This window comes from Chrysemys picta, chromosome 5 (genome assembly GCF_011386835.1).
Source record: "Chrysemys picta bellii isolate R12L10 chromosome 5, ASM1138683v2, whole genome shotgun sequence".
In the NCBI taxonomy this organism is placed as follows: domain Eukaryota; kingdom Metazoa; phylum Chordata; order Testudines; family Emydidae; genus Chrysemys; species Chrysemys picta.
Window position 1 is genome coordinate 113,343,839 of NC_088795.1, and position 16,976 is coordinate 113,360,814.

The window sequence follows — 16,976 nt, forward strand, 5'->3', positions numbered from 1 at the left end:
CAGGGCTGCTAGGGTCTTTGGGTAGCACTTCTTTTATCTGTGAGAAAAGAAACCTAACACATTTCATTAATGCCTGACCGTGTTTGGCAGATCTCATAGTTGCTTGGGCACATTCAGGCCCCCCTTTTCTTGGCTATCAGCCAAGTCTTAGCTGTGGGCAGTGTCCTTGGATAGTGCCAGCATCTTATCTTTGGACTGAGCTTGCTAGCTATTTTTCCTCAGTTAACTCGTTCTGTTCTTTTTCCTTCTCCCCTTCTTGGCTTCTTTTAACCTACAAAGGAAACTTCCACTTTTCACTCATACACCTTTTCCCAACAATGAACACATACACATTGCCATTATACAGTACATTAGTCTTATTATTCAATGTATGCCATGTACACCCTTCCAGTAAAATAACTTTATTACAGAGCTTTGGAGCAACAAACCAGGACAAGCACACCCACTTTTGAGGAGTCCACTCGGTACAACCTCAGGTGTCCAATAGCTTTCCTCCCTCCCCAGCCCTCTGGCTAGAAATCTGAAGTAGCCAGAAGGATCCCATGGGGAGTGGGTTAACCTTCCATGTCCTTGCTTCCAAAGACTGTTGGTATGCAAATTTTAACAACAATTTTTTCAATTAAAAAAATCTGGCCAATGAAGTTTCTTTTTCTTACTTAAGCAACTGTATTAGACTTTAGTATATCACATTTTCCTGATTTATCCAAACACTTTTTGTATTCCAAGTTGAATAAAACAAGTATCTGCTTTTCTTGCTGAACCGTCCCTTCCATGGGCACCGGCTTTTTCACTACCAATTTAGATAGGAGGGTGGGCTTCTCAACTAGCCCCCACCCTTCCTGGTCTCTTCTCTTAAACATTCTTACTCACAAGGCTACCAGAGTCCTCCCTCGTGAGGCTTGCCACTTGGGCAAAACGCATGGCCCATTGGCGTTTAACTATTCAATTTTCTCTTGTGGCAAACACACTGCTCTTACAGCATATGCAAACACAAATGGTTAAATTCTGACAAATCCCTGAAGGACCGGTACTTGCTTAGCCAGTGCTTCCTTTTCTGCCTGGAAGTCCTGTCTCAAGGCTTGCAACTTGCCCTGGGCGTAGGTTTGAGTTGCTGTCTGGTTCATGATCTATGCTCTTAATTGCTCAATTCTAGTTATCAAGTACACAACTCTTCCCTTTTCTCCAACTTCTCTATTGCCCAGTCCTGCTACAACTGGGGTAGATCCACCTGACACCCTTCCCGGTCAGCCGGGGTGGAAAGAGGAATGCTAAATCCCTCTCCGGTTCTCAGACTTACTGCGGCTGAGAGTAGGCACACTTTCATACTCACACACGTACGTCCAGACTGGCCACGTCTGTGTATAACGTTCAGAGAAGGTGCTGTGCAATCTCCAACTTGCTTCCTCTCTTGGGAGGGCAGTTCTTTTACACCCTGAGGTCTCCTGGGGCGTCTTTTCAGTGATTCTAGTCCAGGCCGGCTGCCTGTGGCTTCTTCAGCGTCCCCAAACCACGCCGGCTCCAGGGTCGCAAAGGCAGACTGTTGGATCTCACTGGACAGTTAAGCTTTGCAAATGTAATCTCAGCACTGTAACTTGTATTGCCTTTGGTTTGACTATGTCTATATTTTTTCACAGTCAGCTGAGGCCGAAAGCAGTTTTTCTTTGTACTTAGCCTGGTCTGCATTGATTCTTGACCTTGAACGCAGATTAACTCTCTCTTTATCTCTGGACCAAGCTGAATTTCAAATTAACCCGTTCCTTTCCTCAATAGACAAATTGCTCCCATTGTGTGTCAGAGGCTTTTTTGTGATTAAAAGCTCCTCTGAGATGTATGATCTTATCTAGATTGAAGGTACCTTCTAGTGGGCATTGTTTAGATGAATTTTTCACGCGTGTAATGATTTCAATTCTCTAAATACCTGCAGGTTTTAGTACCATAATGTACGTACATGAAATAAGCTGGGGTACCCTTAGTGGGTGAGAGGGAATCCTTAGACTGTCCCACACCCATTTTCCAATCACACACACAGGGAGGAGGATGCCCTGTCCGCGCTAGCGGCACATAAACTAAGGATCTCTCCCTACAGGGTATTCACACAGGAGAGACTAACGAGGATGGCCACGACCCTCCTACACCTCCTTTCAGCAAAGAGCGTCGGCTAGTCTCAGAGAGACGGCGCCGCTTACTCTGTTGCATCCAGTGAGATGATCAGACTGTCAGTGGCTCACACGGAGAGGAAAAGGGGAGGGAAGATGTGTTCACACACTCCTAGACCCAGGTAGCCTCCTCGCCGGACGATGCCAGGCCGAGTTAGCCCACCGTGGGTCGGATCTCCTAAAAGATCCTCTAGTTACCGGGCTTGCGTTAGAGTAGTTCTGGTCACGAGCCAAAAGACTTCGCAGAGTACTCTGGGCGTCTTCCGGTAACACTCAATTCACACTGGTGTGTGAATACACACACACACACACACACACACACACACACACACACACACACCAAGGCCTTATTCCAGGTACTATTCCCAAGTACCTCGATGCATCACTCGAGGCGGTAAAAACCCCTCCTGAGGCGGTAACAACCCCTCAACACCGGTGCATACCCTATACACCTAGCATATGCATACAGGGGGCGGCAAACAATTCCCCTATTACGCCGCTCAGCATCTGACCTTGCTGCACAGTCAATAAGTTCGGATGGCGTGAGCCCAACAGGGACAGACGGCCCCACGGACAGTCCTCCTCCGACACCCCAATAGAGATTTCAAAAGGTCTCCTACCTCTATTGTGGCGCCATGGGGTTCGAAGGGGAACGATCCGTAGCAGCTGCCGGTGCCTCTGCGGGCGTTGCCATCCCGGACGAGCCCCCAAATTGTCGGAGAAAAACAGAGTTCTCACTATTTGTTTAGGTACAACAAGTCAGATGCTTTATTAACTCTCACAATTGCGCAGAGGGAGAGAGCTAAGCAGGTCTCTCAACAGGTAAACAATTACAGCAAGCATTTATACCTTTTGTTACAGACAATAATGAGCAACAGTTGCATTTTGTTTATACATAGGTCATTCTGATATCTTGTTTTGCTCACTAATGTAGACTCTTAGTCTACATTCCATATTATCTACACAAGGTCGCAGCAACTTCTCACACAGTTCTTTCCCACTTGCCTCACACATTCCTCGCTTCTACAAATCTCGCGTTATTAGGGTTACAGTTAGCCTAACTCTTGCTAACGAACTGTCATGCATTGCATCCCCTTCCTGTCAGTTCTTTCTCTGCTTCCACAATTGCAATGTAGACATACCATGAGTGGCTAGTCTGTGCCCGGGGCCATGCTGTTGTGGCGACGCTATGGTTTTTAGCACTCTGGCTTTATGAGAACTAGTGTCAGTATCAGAGGGGTAGCCGTGTTAGTCTGAATCTGTAAAAAGCAACAGAGGGTCCTGTGGCACCTTTGAGACTAACAGAAGTACTGGGAGCATAAGCTTTCGTGGGTAAGAACCTCACTTCTTCAGATGCAAGTAATGGAAATCTCCAGAGGCAGGTATATATCAGTGTGGAGATAACGAGGTTAGTTCAATCAGGGAGGGTGAGGTGCTCTGCTAGCAGTTGAGGTGTGAACACCAAGGGAGGAGAAACTGTTTCTGTAGTTGGATAGCCATTCACAGTCTTTGTTTAATCCTGATCTGATGGTGTCAAATTTGCAAATGAACTGGAGCTCAGCAGTTTCTCTTTGGAGTCTGGTCCTGAAGTTTTTTTGCTGTAAGATGGCTACCTTTACATCTGCTATTGTGTGGCCAGGGAGGTTGAAGTGTTCTCCTACAGGTTTTTGTATATTGCCATTCCTGATATCTGACTTGTGTCCATTTATCCTCTTGCGTAGTGACTGTCCAGTTTGGCCAATGTACATAGCAGAGGGGCATTGCTGGCATATGATGGCATATATAACATTGGTGGACGTGCAGGTGAATGAGCCGGTGATGTTGTAGCTGATCTGGTTAGGTCCAGTGATGGTGTTGCTGGTGTAGATATGTGGGCAGAGTTGGCATCGAGGTTTGTTGCATGGGTTGGTTCCTGAGTTAGAGTTGTTATGGTGCGGTGCGTGGTTGCTGGTGAGAATATGCTTGAGGTTGGCAGGTTGTCTGTGGGCGAGGACTGGCCTGCCTCCCAAGGTCTGTGAAAGTGAGGGATCATTGTCCAGGATGGGTGTAGATCACTGATGATGCGTTGGAGAGGTTTAAGCTGAGGACTGTAGGTGATGGCCAGTGGAGTTCTGTTGGTTTCTCTTCTGGGCCTGTCTTGTAGCAGGAGGCTTCTGGGTACACGTCTGGCTCTGTTGATTTGTTTCTTTATTTGATCTACAACCCATCCTGGACAATGATGTAGATCAAATAAAGAAACAAATCAACAGAGCCAGACGTGTACCCAGAAGCCTCCTGCTACAAGACAGGCCCTCTCCAACGCATCATCAGTGATCAGCCAGTCCTCGCCCACAGACAACCTGCCAACCTCAAGCATATTCTCACCAGCAACCACGCACCGCACCATAACAACTCTAACTCAGGAACCAACCCATGCAACAAACCTCGATGCCAACTTTGCCCACATATCTACACCAGCAACACCATCACTGGACCTAACCAGATCAGCTACAACATCACCGGCTTATTCACCTGCACGTCCACCAATGTTATATATGCCATCATATGCCAGCAATGCCCCTCTGCTATGTACATTGGCCAAACTGGACAGTCACTACGCAAGAGGATAAATGGACACAAGTCAGATATCAGGAATGGCAATATACAAAAACCTGTAGGAGAACACTTCAACCTCCCTGGCCACACAATAGCAGATGTAAAGGTAGCCATCTTACAGCAAAAAAGCTTCAGGACCAGACTCCAAAGAGAAACTGCTGAGCTCCAGTTCATTTGCAAATTTGACACCATCAGATCAGGATTAAACAGAGACTGTGAATGGCTATCCAACTACAGAAACAGTTTCTCCTCCCTTGGTGTTCACACCTCAACTGCTAGCAGAGCACCTCACCCTCCCTGATTGAACTAACCTCGTTATCTCCACACTGATATATACCTGCCTCTGGAGATTTCCATTACTTGCATCTGAAGAAGTGAGGTTCTTACCCACGAAAGCTTATGCTCCCAGTACTTCTGTTAGTCTCAAAGGTGCCACAGGACCCTCTAGTGTCAGTATGTCGGCTCGAGCTGGGAATTCTCTCTCTCTCCCTCCCCCTATCCCCCAGTTCCAAGTGTAGACGTAGCCCATGTGTTAGTGCAGATTCCAGAGCTTATGATTGAAGGTTCAGTTTAAAGAAGTGGGAATTTCAGCTTTGGAAGCTACACGTCGGGACTGAGAAGGGGTGAAACTTACTGAGAAGGGAGAAAATGAATTCCTGACTGGTTGTCTTCCTGCCTTAATGTTCATTTATTCAGTTTCCAGTTAGAAAGGCACAACATATAAATTAAATTTACTTTACACTTCGAACAATCGCTTTTTAGAAAGAATAGGCAGGAATGAGCTTTTCCCTTTCAAACTGTGACTTGCCACATAATCGCAGGCCCATGAGGTCCATTTAGCCTTTTTCAGGATGCAGTTTAGTGAACATTTTGTAACCAGAAAGGAGTACATAAAAGCAGCTGAAAAGATCCCTGTAGATTACTGACAGGAGAACATGTCTGTTTTAAGGTGTATCCACCAAAAACAAAGACATTTCTCCCCAGCACAGTTCTTCAAACTTGGCTTAATATTTAATTCTTATGAAGAGCTGCAAAGCAAGCAGTGTGTGTAGCTTTAGTAGCCTTGAAGTTGTGAAATACTGAGAGTGGGCAAGTCTGGGAAAGAGTGCACTAAACTAGATGGTCATGAGCAGCGAATCTCTGTATACATACAGACTTGATGACACTTGCTACTGTGGATTCTTAGCACATACTTTTGAAATGGTTGTAACTTTGGTAAATCAAAATCAAATATTTTAAATCAAGTAAATGGTTACAGTTTGAAATGAAAGTGTATGCGATTTGATTTTTTTCAACTCAAGTGGCAGAAGCCATTTAATGTTAAACTGATATAAAATATGGGTGTACATTTTTCAGGCACTAATTGCACCCCCAAAAATGGAGATGGGGTTTCATCCTTTCGCAAAATGTTACCTAGTATGCTTATTTCACAACCCCCAAACGCTTAACAATTTCCTACCCAGCTGACAAAACATTTAGCTTTCTCCCTGACAGTTTCTACAATAGATATTCATTGACTGTTCAAAAACCTGCACATAATTGAAATTTTGGATATAATAGCCAACAATGAGACACTTTACCAATTGGATTATTCATTTTCATCTTTAATTGAATAAGATCCATTTTTTTTTTAAAGTTTACCTGAGTTCGTCACAGTATTTCCAGGCTGCCTTACTTACAGAATCTTCATCCATTTAGTTACCACAGAGTACCTGTGAACTTGGCTGGGGAAAAAAAAAAAAAAAGCTGTCTTCTAGCCTTAAGTATCTTGTGTGCTAACTTACACCCAATTTAAAGGTTTTGTTACCTTTAATTTAAAAGATTAACTTCCTATATAAGTTCTCTCCCATGAGATTTGACAAAAAAAGTGGGTGATACCCCTCAAATAAAATTAACCTTGGCCCTGGCCTGATATGGTAGTAGAACAATATTTTAAAAACTGACTTTGTATCCATATATTTCACAATGATGGGGAATGTCTGCAAAGGATGGCTACTTTTATATTTTAAAACCTACAAACTTCAACTTGAATTGTGTAACCTGAGTGGAAGTGAGAGCTGGTGATCTGCAGCTTCATCCAAGGGCAGTTCACCTATTGAATAAACATTGAGACTAGTGAGCTGCGGAAGCCTGCAAAGCTTCTACCATTTGGACCTCCTGGAACAGAATATTTGCTGAATAGATTTCCAAGTTTACCACATGTTGCTTCCTACAGTTCAGCTGTCTAAATAAATGGAAGTATTGTGCATAACTGGGTTTTACTATTTGATATTTTTGTTGACTGACGTCTTATATGTGAAATTATTACAATATAGACAGTTGTGTGAAAGGGATGACATGTTTGTCGTTTTGTTTTTATAATCTAGTTGATGTTTTTTGGAATCTTTTTGTGCCTGGATGCTTTTCTCTACGTGTTCACCCTGCTTCCTTTGCGAGTTTTTCTGGCATTGTTCCAGTTCATCACTCTGCCTTGCTATGGCTTACGGTAAGTTTTTGTTTTGTTTTTAAAAAAATAAAATATTACTATCTTTAAATAATATTTCAGCTACATGGTTAACTTTTTGTTATTGGCCTATTTAATTTTATGGCCCTTTTGGCTTAGACTCATATTGATAATGGATTTCAGTGTTGTGAACAGAAGGTCTCATTTAAACCTACCAAAACAGGAAAAAAAAAGTCAAATTAGTCTTAACACTCCTCACTAACTCACCCCTTTGGTTGCCCACATGTTACCCATAACGTCGTGCAGACACATGTTTTTAAAGGGTTGAATTAAATAGCCCTTTTAATTCAATTCTCGTTGATGGGCACCTTTATACATTGTGGCTTTGTGTTGAAATAAACACTTTGCTGTGAAATCAAAGGTTACCCATTTGCCTATGTAAAAAGCATGATTTTACTTCGATAAGGAAGTAAATTCTGGGTGGAGTGGGTACCTTACTTCAACAACCAGAGGTACGCATATACCTGGAGCTATGTAGAGCTCTTCCAGGGGGTACATCAACTCATCTAGAGAATTGTCTAGTTTTTCAACAGGCTACATAAAAAGCACTAGCCAAGTCATTACAAACTAAAATTTCAAACAGACGCTTGTTTATACTGCTCTATATACTTTACACTGAAATGTAAGTACAGTATTTATATTCCATTTTATGATTCTATGGTAAAAATGAGAAAGTAAACAATTTTTCAGTAATATTGTGCTGTGATACTTTTGTATTTTTGTCAGATTTTTTGTAAGCAAGTAGTTTTTAAGTGAGGTGTAACTTGGGGGTACGCAAGACAAATCAGACTCCTGAAAGTGGTACAGTAGTCTGGAAAGGTTGAGAGCCACTGCCTTACTAAAATTATTTAAGGAATCTGACTGATTTGGGGGATTGGTAATGAGTATAGAGACTTTCACTCCTAGATCAATAGTTCTGATTGTTAATGCATAGAAGTTATTACCAGCTGATAGTGTTCTTTCTTTTTTTGCCTCTCTGGTTGAGAGAACAAAGATTGAAGGGATGCAGACCTGTCCAGAGAAATGTGGAGTCTTGGTACATCATGCTCACTGGGGCCCCTCCCTCTCCTTTTTCACTTTGTTTACACAGAAGTTATTGCCCTTTTGGTGTGCCCCCTGATCTCGGGCTCCTGGTACAATTGTCCCCCATTCCCTTCCCCCCCTGCAAACCCTGAATGGATGCATAGATTAAATTTAGTTTAATCCTGAAAAGATGGTATCTCCATTTAGACTTTATGCAAACCCTTGAGTGTATTAAACTTGAGAGATTGCAGTACTGGTGTCTATGCTGTACTATTTATTTGAATTAATAGAATATTGTGCGGCTGCGATCTGCACTTTCATAAGCACTGTGTTGACCTAATAATAAAAAGGCAGCTTGCATTTCTATTATATAGACAATGTTTTGTGGGTTTGAAATGTTTTGTTTTAGAACATATTTTTTAATAGAGGGAAAACTAGTGTGATTACATGACAAAGACCACCATAGCTTTTGAAGTGTCTTCTGTTTTGTGTTGTGAAATGTGTGCACAAATTTGGGAAATGTTTAAAACTATTAAAAATGGACACTAGGTGGCAGCCTTTGGTGTATCTTATTTTGCTGTTTCATGAGATTAATCTGGGAGTTTTTCATAATGCAAAATAAAGATTTTCTTACCATGTACATCTGTAGTGTAGCACAGTACTACAGTTTATCAATTTTAACTTGTTTCTTCATCACCAATTAAACAACATCCATACAGATTCTTACAAGAGGAGATATAATTACCAAAATATTAAAATGGGGTTCAACTCTAAAACTGTAATTTAAAAATGGTATTGTGGGGATTTATTCTTACAGTTACTTCCTTTCTTTTTACACAGTTTGCAAGTAAAATGTTTTCCTTGATGCCAGCCTTGCAGAGCTAGCCTGGGGTCAGGAAAACAAGCCTTTTCTGCTGTGCATAGTAATCTGTAATAAGTATCTATAGACTAAACATTGGGTTTTTAGATGCACATTGGCAACCCCGTTGTCTTCAGTCAGGTTTTACAGATGTAGCCAAGAGCCAGTAATTTAACAATTTGGTCCACTAATTTAACTTTCTTTTTTAATGTTTGAGCCAGAATCCAACTCATTCTACTATTTTGGCTATACAGGGCTAAAAGAAGTAAGTAGTAGTAAAAACCATTTTCATTGCTAATATCAACAGCTATGATTTCATTATACCTAAGGAGCAGATCTTTTCAGTGAGTAAGTTCAGTTTTGTTCATCACTTTTCAAAACAACTTCACTCGAAACACACCTTTCCAAATATATTTAGGTAGGTAGACTCTTCATTAGAGTAGATTATCATACATTGTCGAATTCATGGATGTTTTAAATGTGATGACTTTATATAATGTTCACACTTAATTCATGTTTACAATACACTGTAATTTTGTTTAGCATGACATGATGATGCTGTTCTTAGGCATTCTGAGTTCTTCATTTTACTTTTGTTACTTAATAGCCACTGATTTGATTTGGTATAGCAAAAAATAAAACTTGGGCTTTGATTCCCAAAATTATCAATATACACTTATGTATAGCTAAATACCATGTCAGTAGGTAAAGCATATCTATAATTACTGAAGTTATTGACAAAGCGAATGGCTGATTAACTTTCTCTTCCTCACACAGTTCAAGTAGGTATTCTCCCCTTTGGTTGGAAAGATTTGACTAAATCTTCCTTATAGCTATAACCTGTAACATCGTATTCCATTCTGTATAGTAAATAAAAGTGCTCCTCCCTTCACTTGGACTTTTTTTCTCAAGCTCTCATTAGAGAAGTTGATTAGCGTTCTGTGTCCCTTCTCCTTTTGCTCTTCATTTATTCTATTTCCTTGTAACTTTACTGTTCTTTATAAAATAGAAAGGGATTGTATTTCCCTTCCTCTTTCTTGGAAGGACTTAAAGCTTTTTCTTTTATGTTAGGCTAATCTGTATTCATGGTAACACGCATGGTGCTTAAATGCAAAGAGGGAACTGCACATAAGTTTCTTATGTGTATATTTTAATATCCCCATGAAACAAATTAGCTGAAACCTTGAACAAGGAGATTCCCAGATCTAGGATAAATTTCCTGTCGCTATTCTACTTGTGTATTGTCAGGTTTTGACATACCTACTTTACAGGTTAGACAATATAAGCTCTTCAACAATTTGACCACTAAGTCATTCTAGGTCACTTTCTTTGGTCTAGATTTAAATCTGTTGTGCAAATTCCAGTTCATTATATTTGTTAGAGCAACATTAATGTTAATGTAGATAGCTAGATCTTCACAGATGCTCAGAATTACTGCGGCTACAGCTTATCTACAGTACATTCGTAGCTGGAGCAATTAAAGAGTCTGTCACTAAGTGTAAACTGCCTGTCAATCTTGCACAGCAAAACTGGCAGGACTTTGGTGCTGTTTCCCTTGGGAGTGAGTGATAGTGTGTATTTTGGTAGTTTGGCAGGCCTAATTTTCTTAAGTCTGTGTTCCAAACATAGAGTGGGTGTCTCTAAAGATTTGACAAACAGTTTAGGAAGTTAAGTAGAATTAGTAAGACAATCTTACAGAACTCTTAACTCAAATAATTCCAGTATGTCTTCCTCCAAGGAAGGAAAAAATTCTCCTAAATTCAATAAATCTTTTTTTGCTATTCTTACTATTAACTAAATTCAGGATACTAACCAAGATATTCTTTAACCACTCAATCATGCTATGCTGAAACACCAGTTCTGAAAATTTGTTGGAATAAATCTCTTAAGATGCTTCTCAAGAGTAGATTCTTAAACTGTACTTCTGAGAAAAGTACTAGATGTTTCCTTGACAACTGAGCCAGATATGATTAGTTTAGACAACAGATTTCTTAAGCATCTTAATCTTTTGCTTGTAGAATTTTATAAGGATATTGATCATTTATTTTCAGCCTAGCATAGCTAAAGGCCCATGAAGAAGTGATAGCAAGATCTTTGTTCATAATAATATTAGTAGTACAAAGAGTCATAGGATGAAGTCTTAAAATTGCACATTATCCAAGACAGTTTCTTAGATATTGGGACTAAAGAGGATCCTATCCAGTAAAACTAATTCTATAATTAAGCCATAGAATGAATAAAAACTAGATTAAATTACATCTTTGTTCTTTCCTGAAAGTGAGGTTTTTCTATGATCTCAGACTTTTTTTTTTTAAAGCAGCATTCTAGAAAATACTGAACTAGATTATAAATTTTCTTATGTGGGAAGAAATGTCAGTATCTAAGTATTAAATCGTTGGAGTGTTTCCCTAACATGTTCAAACTTGTTCTGTTATGTGGAAATCAACAGATTTATCTTTTAAATACACTTGGCATACAGGGTATGTTATTGCTCTGCTCATTTCTTCCTAAAAGGAATAAGTAGAACTAGGTCCGTGTATAATAAATTTAGCTCCCTTCTAGGCCTAGTTGTAGTGGCTATAACTATAAAATTCCCCATTACCCTTGTTGGGCTTCCGTCCTTTCAGTAGGAAATAAACAAATGTTATTGCTTTACTTCAAAGAAAGAACTATAGCAGAGAGAACCGTCTAGAAAAACCAAACATACTTTTCCTCTATGGATCTTGTTTCTTTGTTATATTGTCAGACTTTTTTAAAAACATAAATTGGAGTTTCCATTACATACAGACTTAGTCCCCAGCCTTTTTTTTTTTTTTTTTAATTTTTTTGGGAGGGTGTTTTTTGTGCTAAGGACTAGTGCCAGCCCTTGTACTCACAGATTCTTCACTGTCTGATGAAATCACTGAGAAGGCACATGTGTGTCGTCTTCCATCAGGATATATTCTAAGTTATTCCTTCTAAACAAAAAATCAAAAACCTGTCCATGTGCATTCTGTATATGCTACGTTAGAAAAGCTTATCAGTGTCAGCGCAGACGTCCATCTTTCCTTTCCATAACTACGTAGTGTAGCGACATTACAACCTTCTCTCTTTCTTTCTCTCTTGTAAATCAGACTGAAGGGAAGAGCACTTTCACTTCCTTTATAGGATGGAATGTGGTGTCACAGGGAACTTCTCCATGGTGAGTAAATCCTGATTTTCCTTTTATGCTATCAGCCAAATTCACATCTACTTGTATTCAGTATACTGACTGATCACAATACATAAATGGACAACATAGGTAGATTATTAATTAACATTCCTGGATAAAAAGTCTGGCACTTATTATACATTGCCCACGGATGTATGGCTCTTTATAGGAAAACATAAAGGCTATCCCTTGCTGTTAGTAATAGACTTGTGTAAGTCACATAAGACTCACATAATCTTATGTGACTTTTCTTGGCTATGGAAATATAGTGTGATATTAAAAATCACTAGGTTTTAAAAATGTTGTAGGTACAGTGTATGTGCACCACCACTTCAACCAACATATAAAACATTCTTAACATCATAGCCCTTGCTCTGTTTTGATTAATTATCTAGCATCGCACATGGTCTGTTTTTACTTTGTATTGTAATACATTGTATTCCGAATGCTTCTCTGCACCATCATAGTTATATTTTTGCTTGTACTTTATTTTTTAACCAAATTTTATAATTAAAACTACAGGAGATTTATAAAAACTGTAACTCATTTAACAGAGTGAAATTACTTTGTCTCTGGGTGACCACAAGACCAACTTTAGTCTCTGGATTTTTGAAAATATATCTGCATTTCATCAGGTGTAAAAAACTAAGCTAATTGTTTTGTTTTTCAGAAAGAAAGTTATAGATATTGTGAAAACTTTTTAGACTTATTTGCAAGATAAAATAGATTTATTAAATTTATTAAAATTGTGCTATGTTCATTTGTTGACTTTTAATATTACTGCTGCTTGTTATTTAAAAAGTAAATTTATTAAGTGAATTTTTTGATCTCACATGAAATCTTATTTTACATTTATTCTGAGACAGCTCTCATCAGGGCCTAGGAATCAGGTTGGTTTTATGTTACATTCTTAGCATGGTCTCGTGCTGTGTTGTTTGCATGTAGTTTTTGTGGTGTTTGAAAAATGAAGTGCCATTTAATATTGATAAACTTAGCCCCGTTTTGTCCTATATTTCAAATGGAGGTGTATGAGCAATACTGTACCCTAATATTAGAAACCAGTTGAGAACTGCACACGTGCACACACACCTTTTCCAAAACAAAAACTGACACTGATTTCAGTCTATACACAGGTATGCTTATAGCAAACTCATTTTGGTTTTGTTTTCCCTGACATTTTAATTAGTAAAGATATTTTTATGACAAATAAAAGCATTGTTTTTAAGCAGTAGCCTGCTCATTCCTATTGATGCCTCATTTAAAGTCATAATCCTCTAGTGCAGTAATTTTGATATAATTATGATGCTACACGTGAAGGATTAAGACTTCAGTTGAGGAAAAATATATATTAAGGAGAGAGAAATTTAACAGTCTGGTTTTCATGTAAATATCGTTAGTAGTTATAAAAAAGGAGAAACAAAAACAGATTTTAATCTGTTAGCAATAGTTGTTTAAATTGAATGTTCTTTGACTTTAAAGAGAGATGTGATCAATACACTGAGGCCCAAAACTTAGTGATGATTTATTTTTAAATGTACAATGCTTAATATTTAATGGAAAAGTTGTAATGAATATTTGTAAAAATTCAAATGAAAAAGGATTTTTGTTTGGACTGAAAAATTCACTTAGTTTTGTGACCGAAATTTGAAGTGTTTTTAATGCATGAACCAGACAGTACAACTAACTAGCCTGTTGCATTATGTAAGCTCAGGGAAATGCAATAAGTACTCTATATAATTAAGTAAATTAGATTTTATAATAAAATCTGGCTTAATCTACGATAGTATTAATAAGGTAATGTGTTCATTAATAACTAGATATTTTTAAAAGGATTTCAATTGTAACAATTATCTTATATTTTTGTGTAATCTATAGTGTGTATTACTGTGTATTTATTTGTATAACAATAGCACTACAAGCCCTATTGTGCTAGGTGCTATACAAACACAACAAAACGTCAGTCCCTGCTCCAAGGGGCTTACCATCTAAGTATAGAACAAGAGACAGCAGATGAATGTCAACAGACAGGGAGTACAAGTAAACAACAAGATATTTATTGATCATCATGAAAGACTGTGGTTGCTGCACACTAGCAGCCTCGCCTACAGCAGCTGTGACGTGAGGACAGTAGGAATACCAATAATAAGGTTGTCTAACACTTCCCTTATAACAGCCTGTCTTCATTTGCTTATAACTTTGTTAATTTTTAACTGCTTTGGTTGAAATATTCCATGCTTAGTGTCTGCCTCAGATTGTTTTGTTTTTGAAAGTTTGAGCAAAAATAGTTCAACTGTTTTTCAGTAACAAGACTAGTGAAAAATAAATAGTTTTACCAGAATTTATTAAAAAGAGTTTGAGACTTTTGGAATGGCTCTAGTGCCTCAGAGCTCTGGAACAGTAATTCAAAATTTGGCAGGGGATCAGTTGGTAGTCATGAAGTCGGAGAGGTGCCTTTTGCTTTCCCTCTGGAGTAGCCACCCAGATTTGACTGAGTTATCATTGACTGAAAACTGCAATTTGCACACACTCGGAACTTGCTCCTTAAGTGTTTGAACATTCTGACTGTACCCAAACCTCTCGTCTTTTGAAGCAGCCACACAAGGAAACTTCTGGAGGGGACATAGGCAAAACAAATATTTCTACTGATCAAAATGTCCTTATGGGGATAGTATACCAGTCTGGGATCCAAGTAACTCAACTTTAGCCCCACTTTTCTACTGATGCAGAAAATATTCAGTAATATTTGTCTGTATTTGGAGGAACCTGGGTTTGTATTATCTATATAATAAGGTTCCAGGAATGTAGCTCTGAACCCTAAAATGACTGTTGGGTCAGTGTGAAGTACTGGAAGCAGTTACAAGTGTGGTTTAGAACTCTTTTTGTTCAGAATATCACTAGGTTGAATCATTACTGAGTTTCATGGTCTGTCACCATCCAGTTTTTAAGTTCTCAACCATTTTGATGTTATGAATTACTTCCATGTTCAGCTATCGGAAGGCATGTATCTAAGCAATGGCAAGGGTCCTAGACCATTGTGATTTCAGAGGTAACCCAGCCAATCACCACCTTACTCTACAGCTAATTTGCATGCAACAATTTCATTGTTTGTATGAAGGAGACTGCATAGGGTGATGGATTTCTTGGCTCAGTTGCACAAATCTGCACCCCAAATACACATAGCTCCTCACTGCAGCACACACCCCTTGTTCACCATCCATATAAATCAATAGTCAAAAAATCAAAACAACTCTCCCAGCCCAACACAACATTATCAGTTTGCACAATAACCCCAGACACACAGAGCTCCTCACTGCAGCAGACCACCTGCACAAATCATCACAAATCTCCCAGCACAATGCTCCAGACACAAATCCACACAACCATTCACACAACACAGCCAGCATACGCAGTAACCTGAAACATAAACCTTTCACTGCAGCACACACCCCTCATTCACCATCCATACAGATCCGCACAACGCCACCCAGGCATAAATGAACACAACCAGTACACACAATGACTCAACAACATTCTACGCTTCAGACTGATGTTTGAGGTTATTGTAAAATTATGAAAACAGCTACAAACATGGTTGAGAGCTGTTTTTGTTTAGAATATCACCAGGTTCAGTCACCACTGAGATTTGTGGTCTGTTACCATTCAGTTTGTTTTCAGCCATTTTTGGCATTTTTACCCACACGACTTCACAAATTACACCCGTGTCACAGCATGGGCTTTAAGCTAGTAGTAGAATAATTATATACTTGCTATCATCATAGCAACTAAGGAGTATGTTAAGCAGAATCTGCTAAAGCTAAATATTTTTAAATCAGCAGGTCTAGATTACATGCACTTAAAGTTTTAAAAGTTGTCTGAGAGACACTCCAGACAATTGATGATCTTTTGTAAATCTTGAAAAATAGGGAAGGACTGCTATGTTATCCTCATCTTAAAAAAAGACAAGAGGGATGAACTAGTAATTATGGGCTGATGGATTTTACATTGATCCTTGGAAAATGATTGCATCCCAAAACAACCTTTCTTTTAAAAAAATCAAAGGACAGTAATGTGCCATTTGGCATAATTTAACTTGTCTGATTCTTGGGTGTGATTATAACTTTTTTGTTAATAAAGGTAATTGTGTTGATACTGTATACTTAGACTTTTGTAAGGCATTAGACTTGGTAGTGCATAACATTCTGATTTTTAAAAAAAAGCCCTATACCAAATCAATATATCAAAAAGACAACCTCGTAGATCTCAAAGCATAATTATTAGCAGGTATGATGTTTTGGGGACAGTTTAACTGTTTTTCAAGAACAAGGCTATACAGAGAATAAATTGGGTGCTTCTTTTTACCCTCTTTCACATATGCAACAGCATGATAAAATTATAAACAGTAATGACATTAAAAGGCAACAAATTTTAAAATTGATAATCAGTTATTGCATAATTCATAACTCACTGCCAAAGAATATTGAACCAAAAGATAGACTTAGATTCAAAAAGGATTACTTTAATATAATCCTGGAATAAAAACCAATCATTTACTAATATTGGAAAGAAACTTCCCTCCTGGGCATATTATTGAATATTTTTCCATCGTGAGGATTTATCCTCTGAAGCATTAATCAGTATTTGAGACAACAA

At 38.7% G+C, this 16,976-nt stretch overlaps 1 protein-coding gene across 4 annotated transcripts in view; it reads left to right on the forward strand.

The window, feature by feature from the left end:
* TAPT1 (transmembrane anterior posterior transformation 1) overlaps nt 1-16,976 on the forward strand; it is a 112,560-nt gene that overhangs the window by 36,231 nt on the left and 59,353 nt on the right. Inside the window, exons 3-5 of one of the 4 annotated variants that reach the window (XM_005296156.5) lie at nt 7,118-7,236; nt 12,250-12,317; nt 13,193-13,216. In XM_005296156.5, coding sequence (XP_005296213.1) covers nt 7,118-7,236; nt 12,250-12,317; nt 13,193-13,216 — 211 coding nt within the window. The remainder of the gene's footprint in view (nt 1-7,117; nt 7,237-12,249; nt 12,318-13,192; nt 13,217-16,976) is intronic. The other 3 variants (XM_005296157.5, XM_008174138.4, XM_005296155.5) reach the window with 3 other exon arrangements.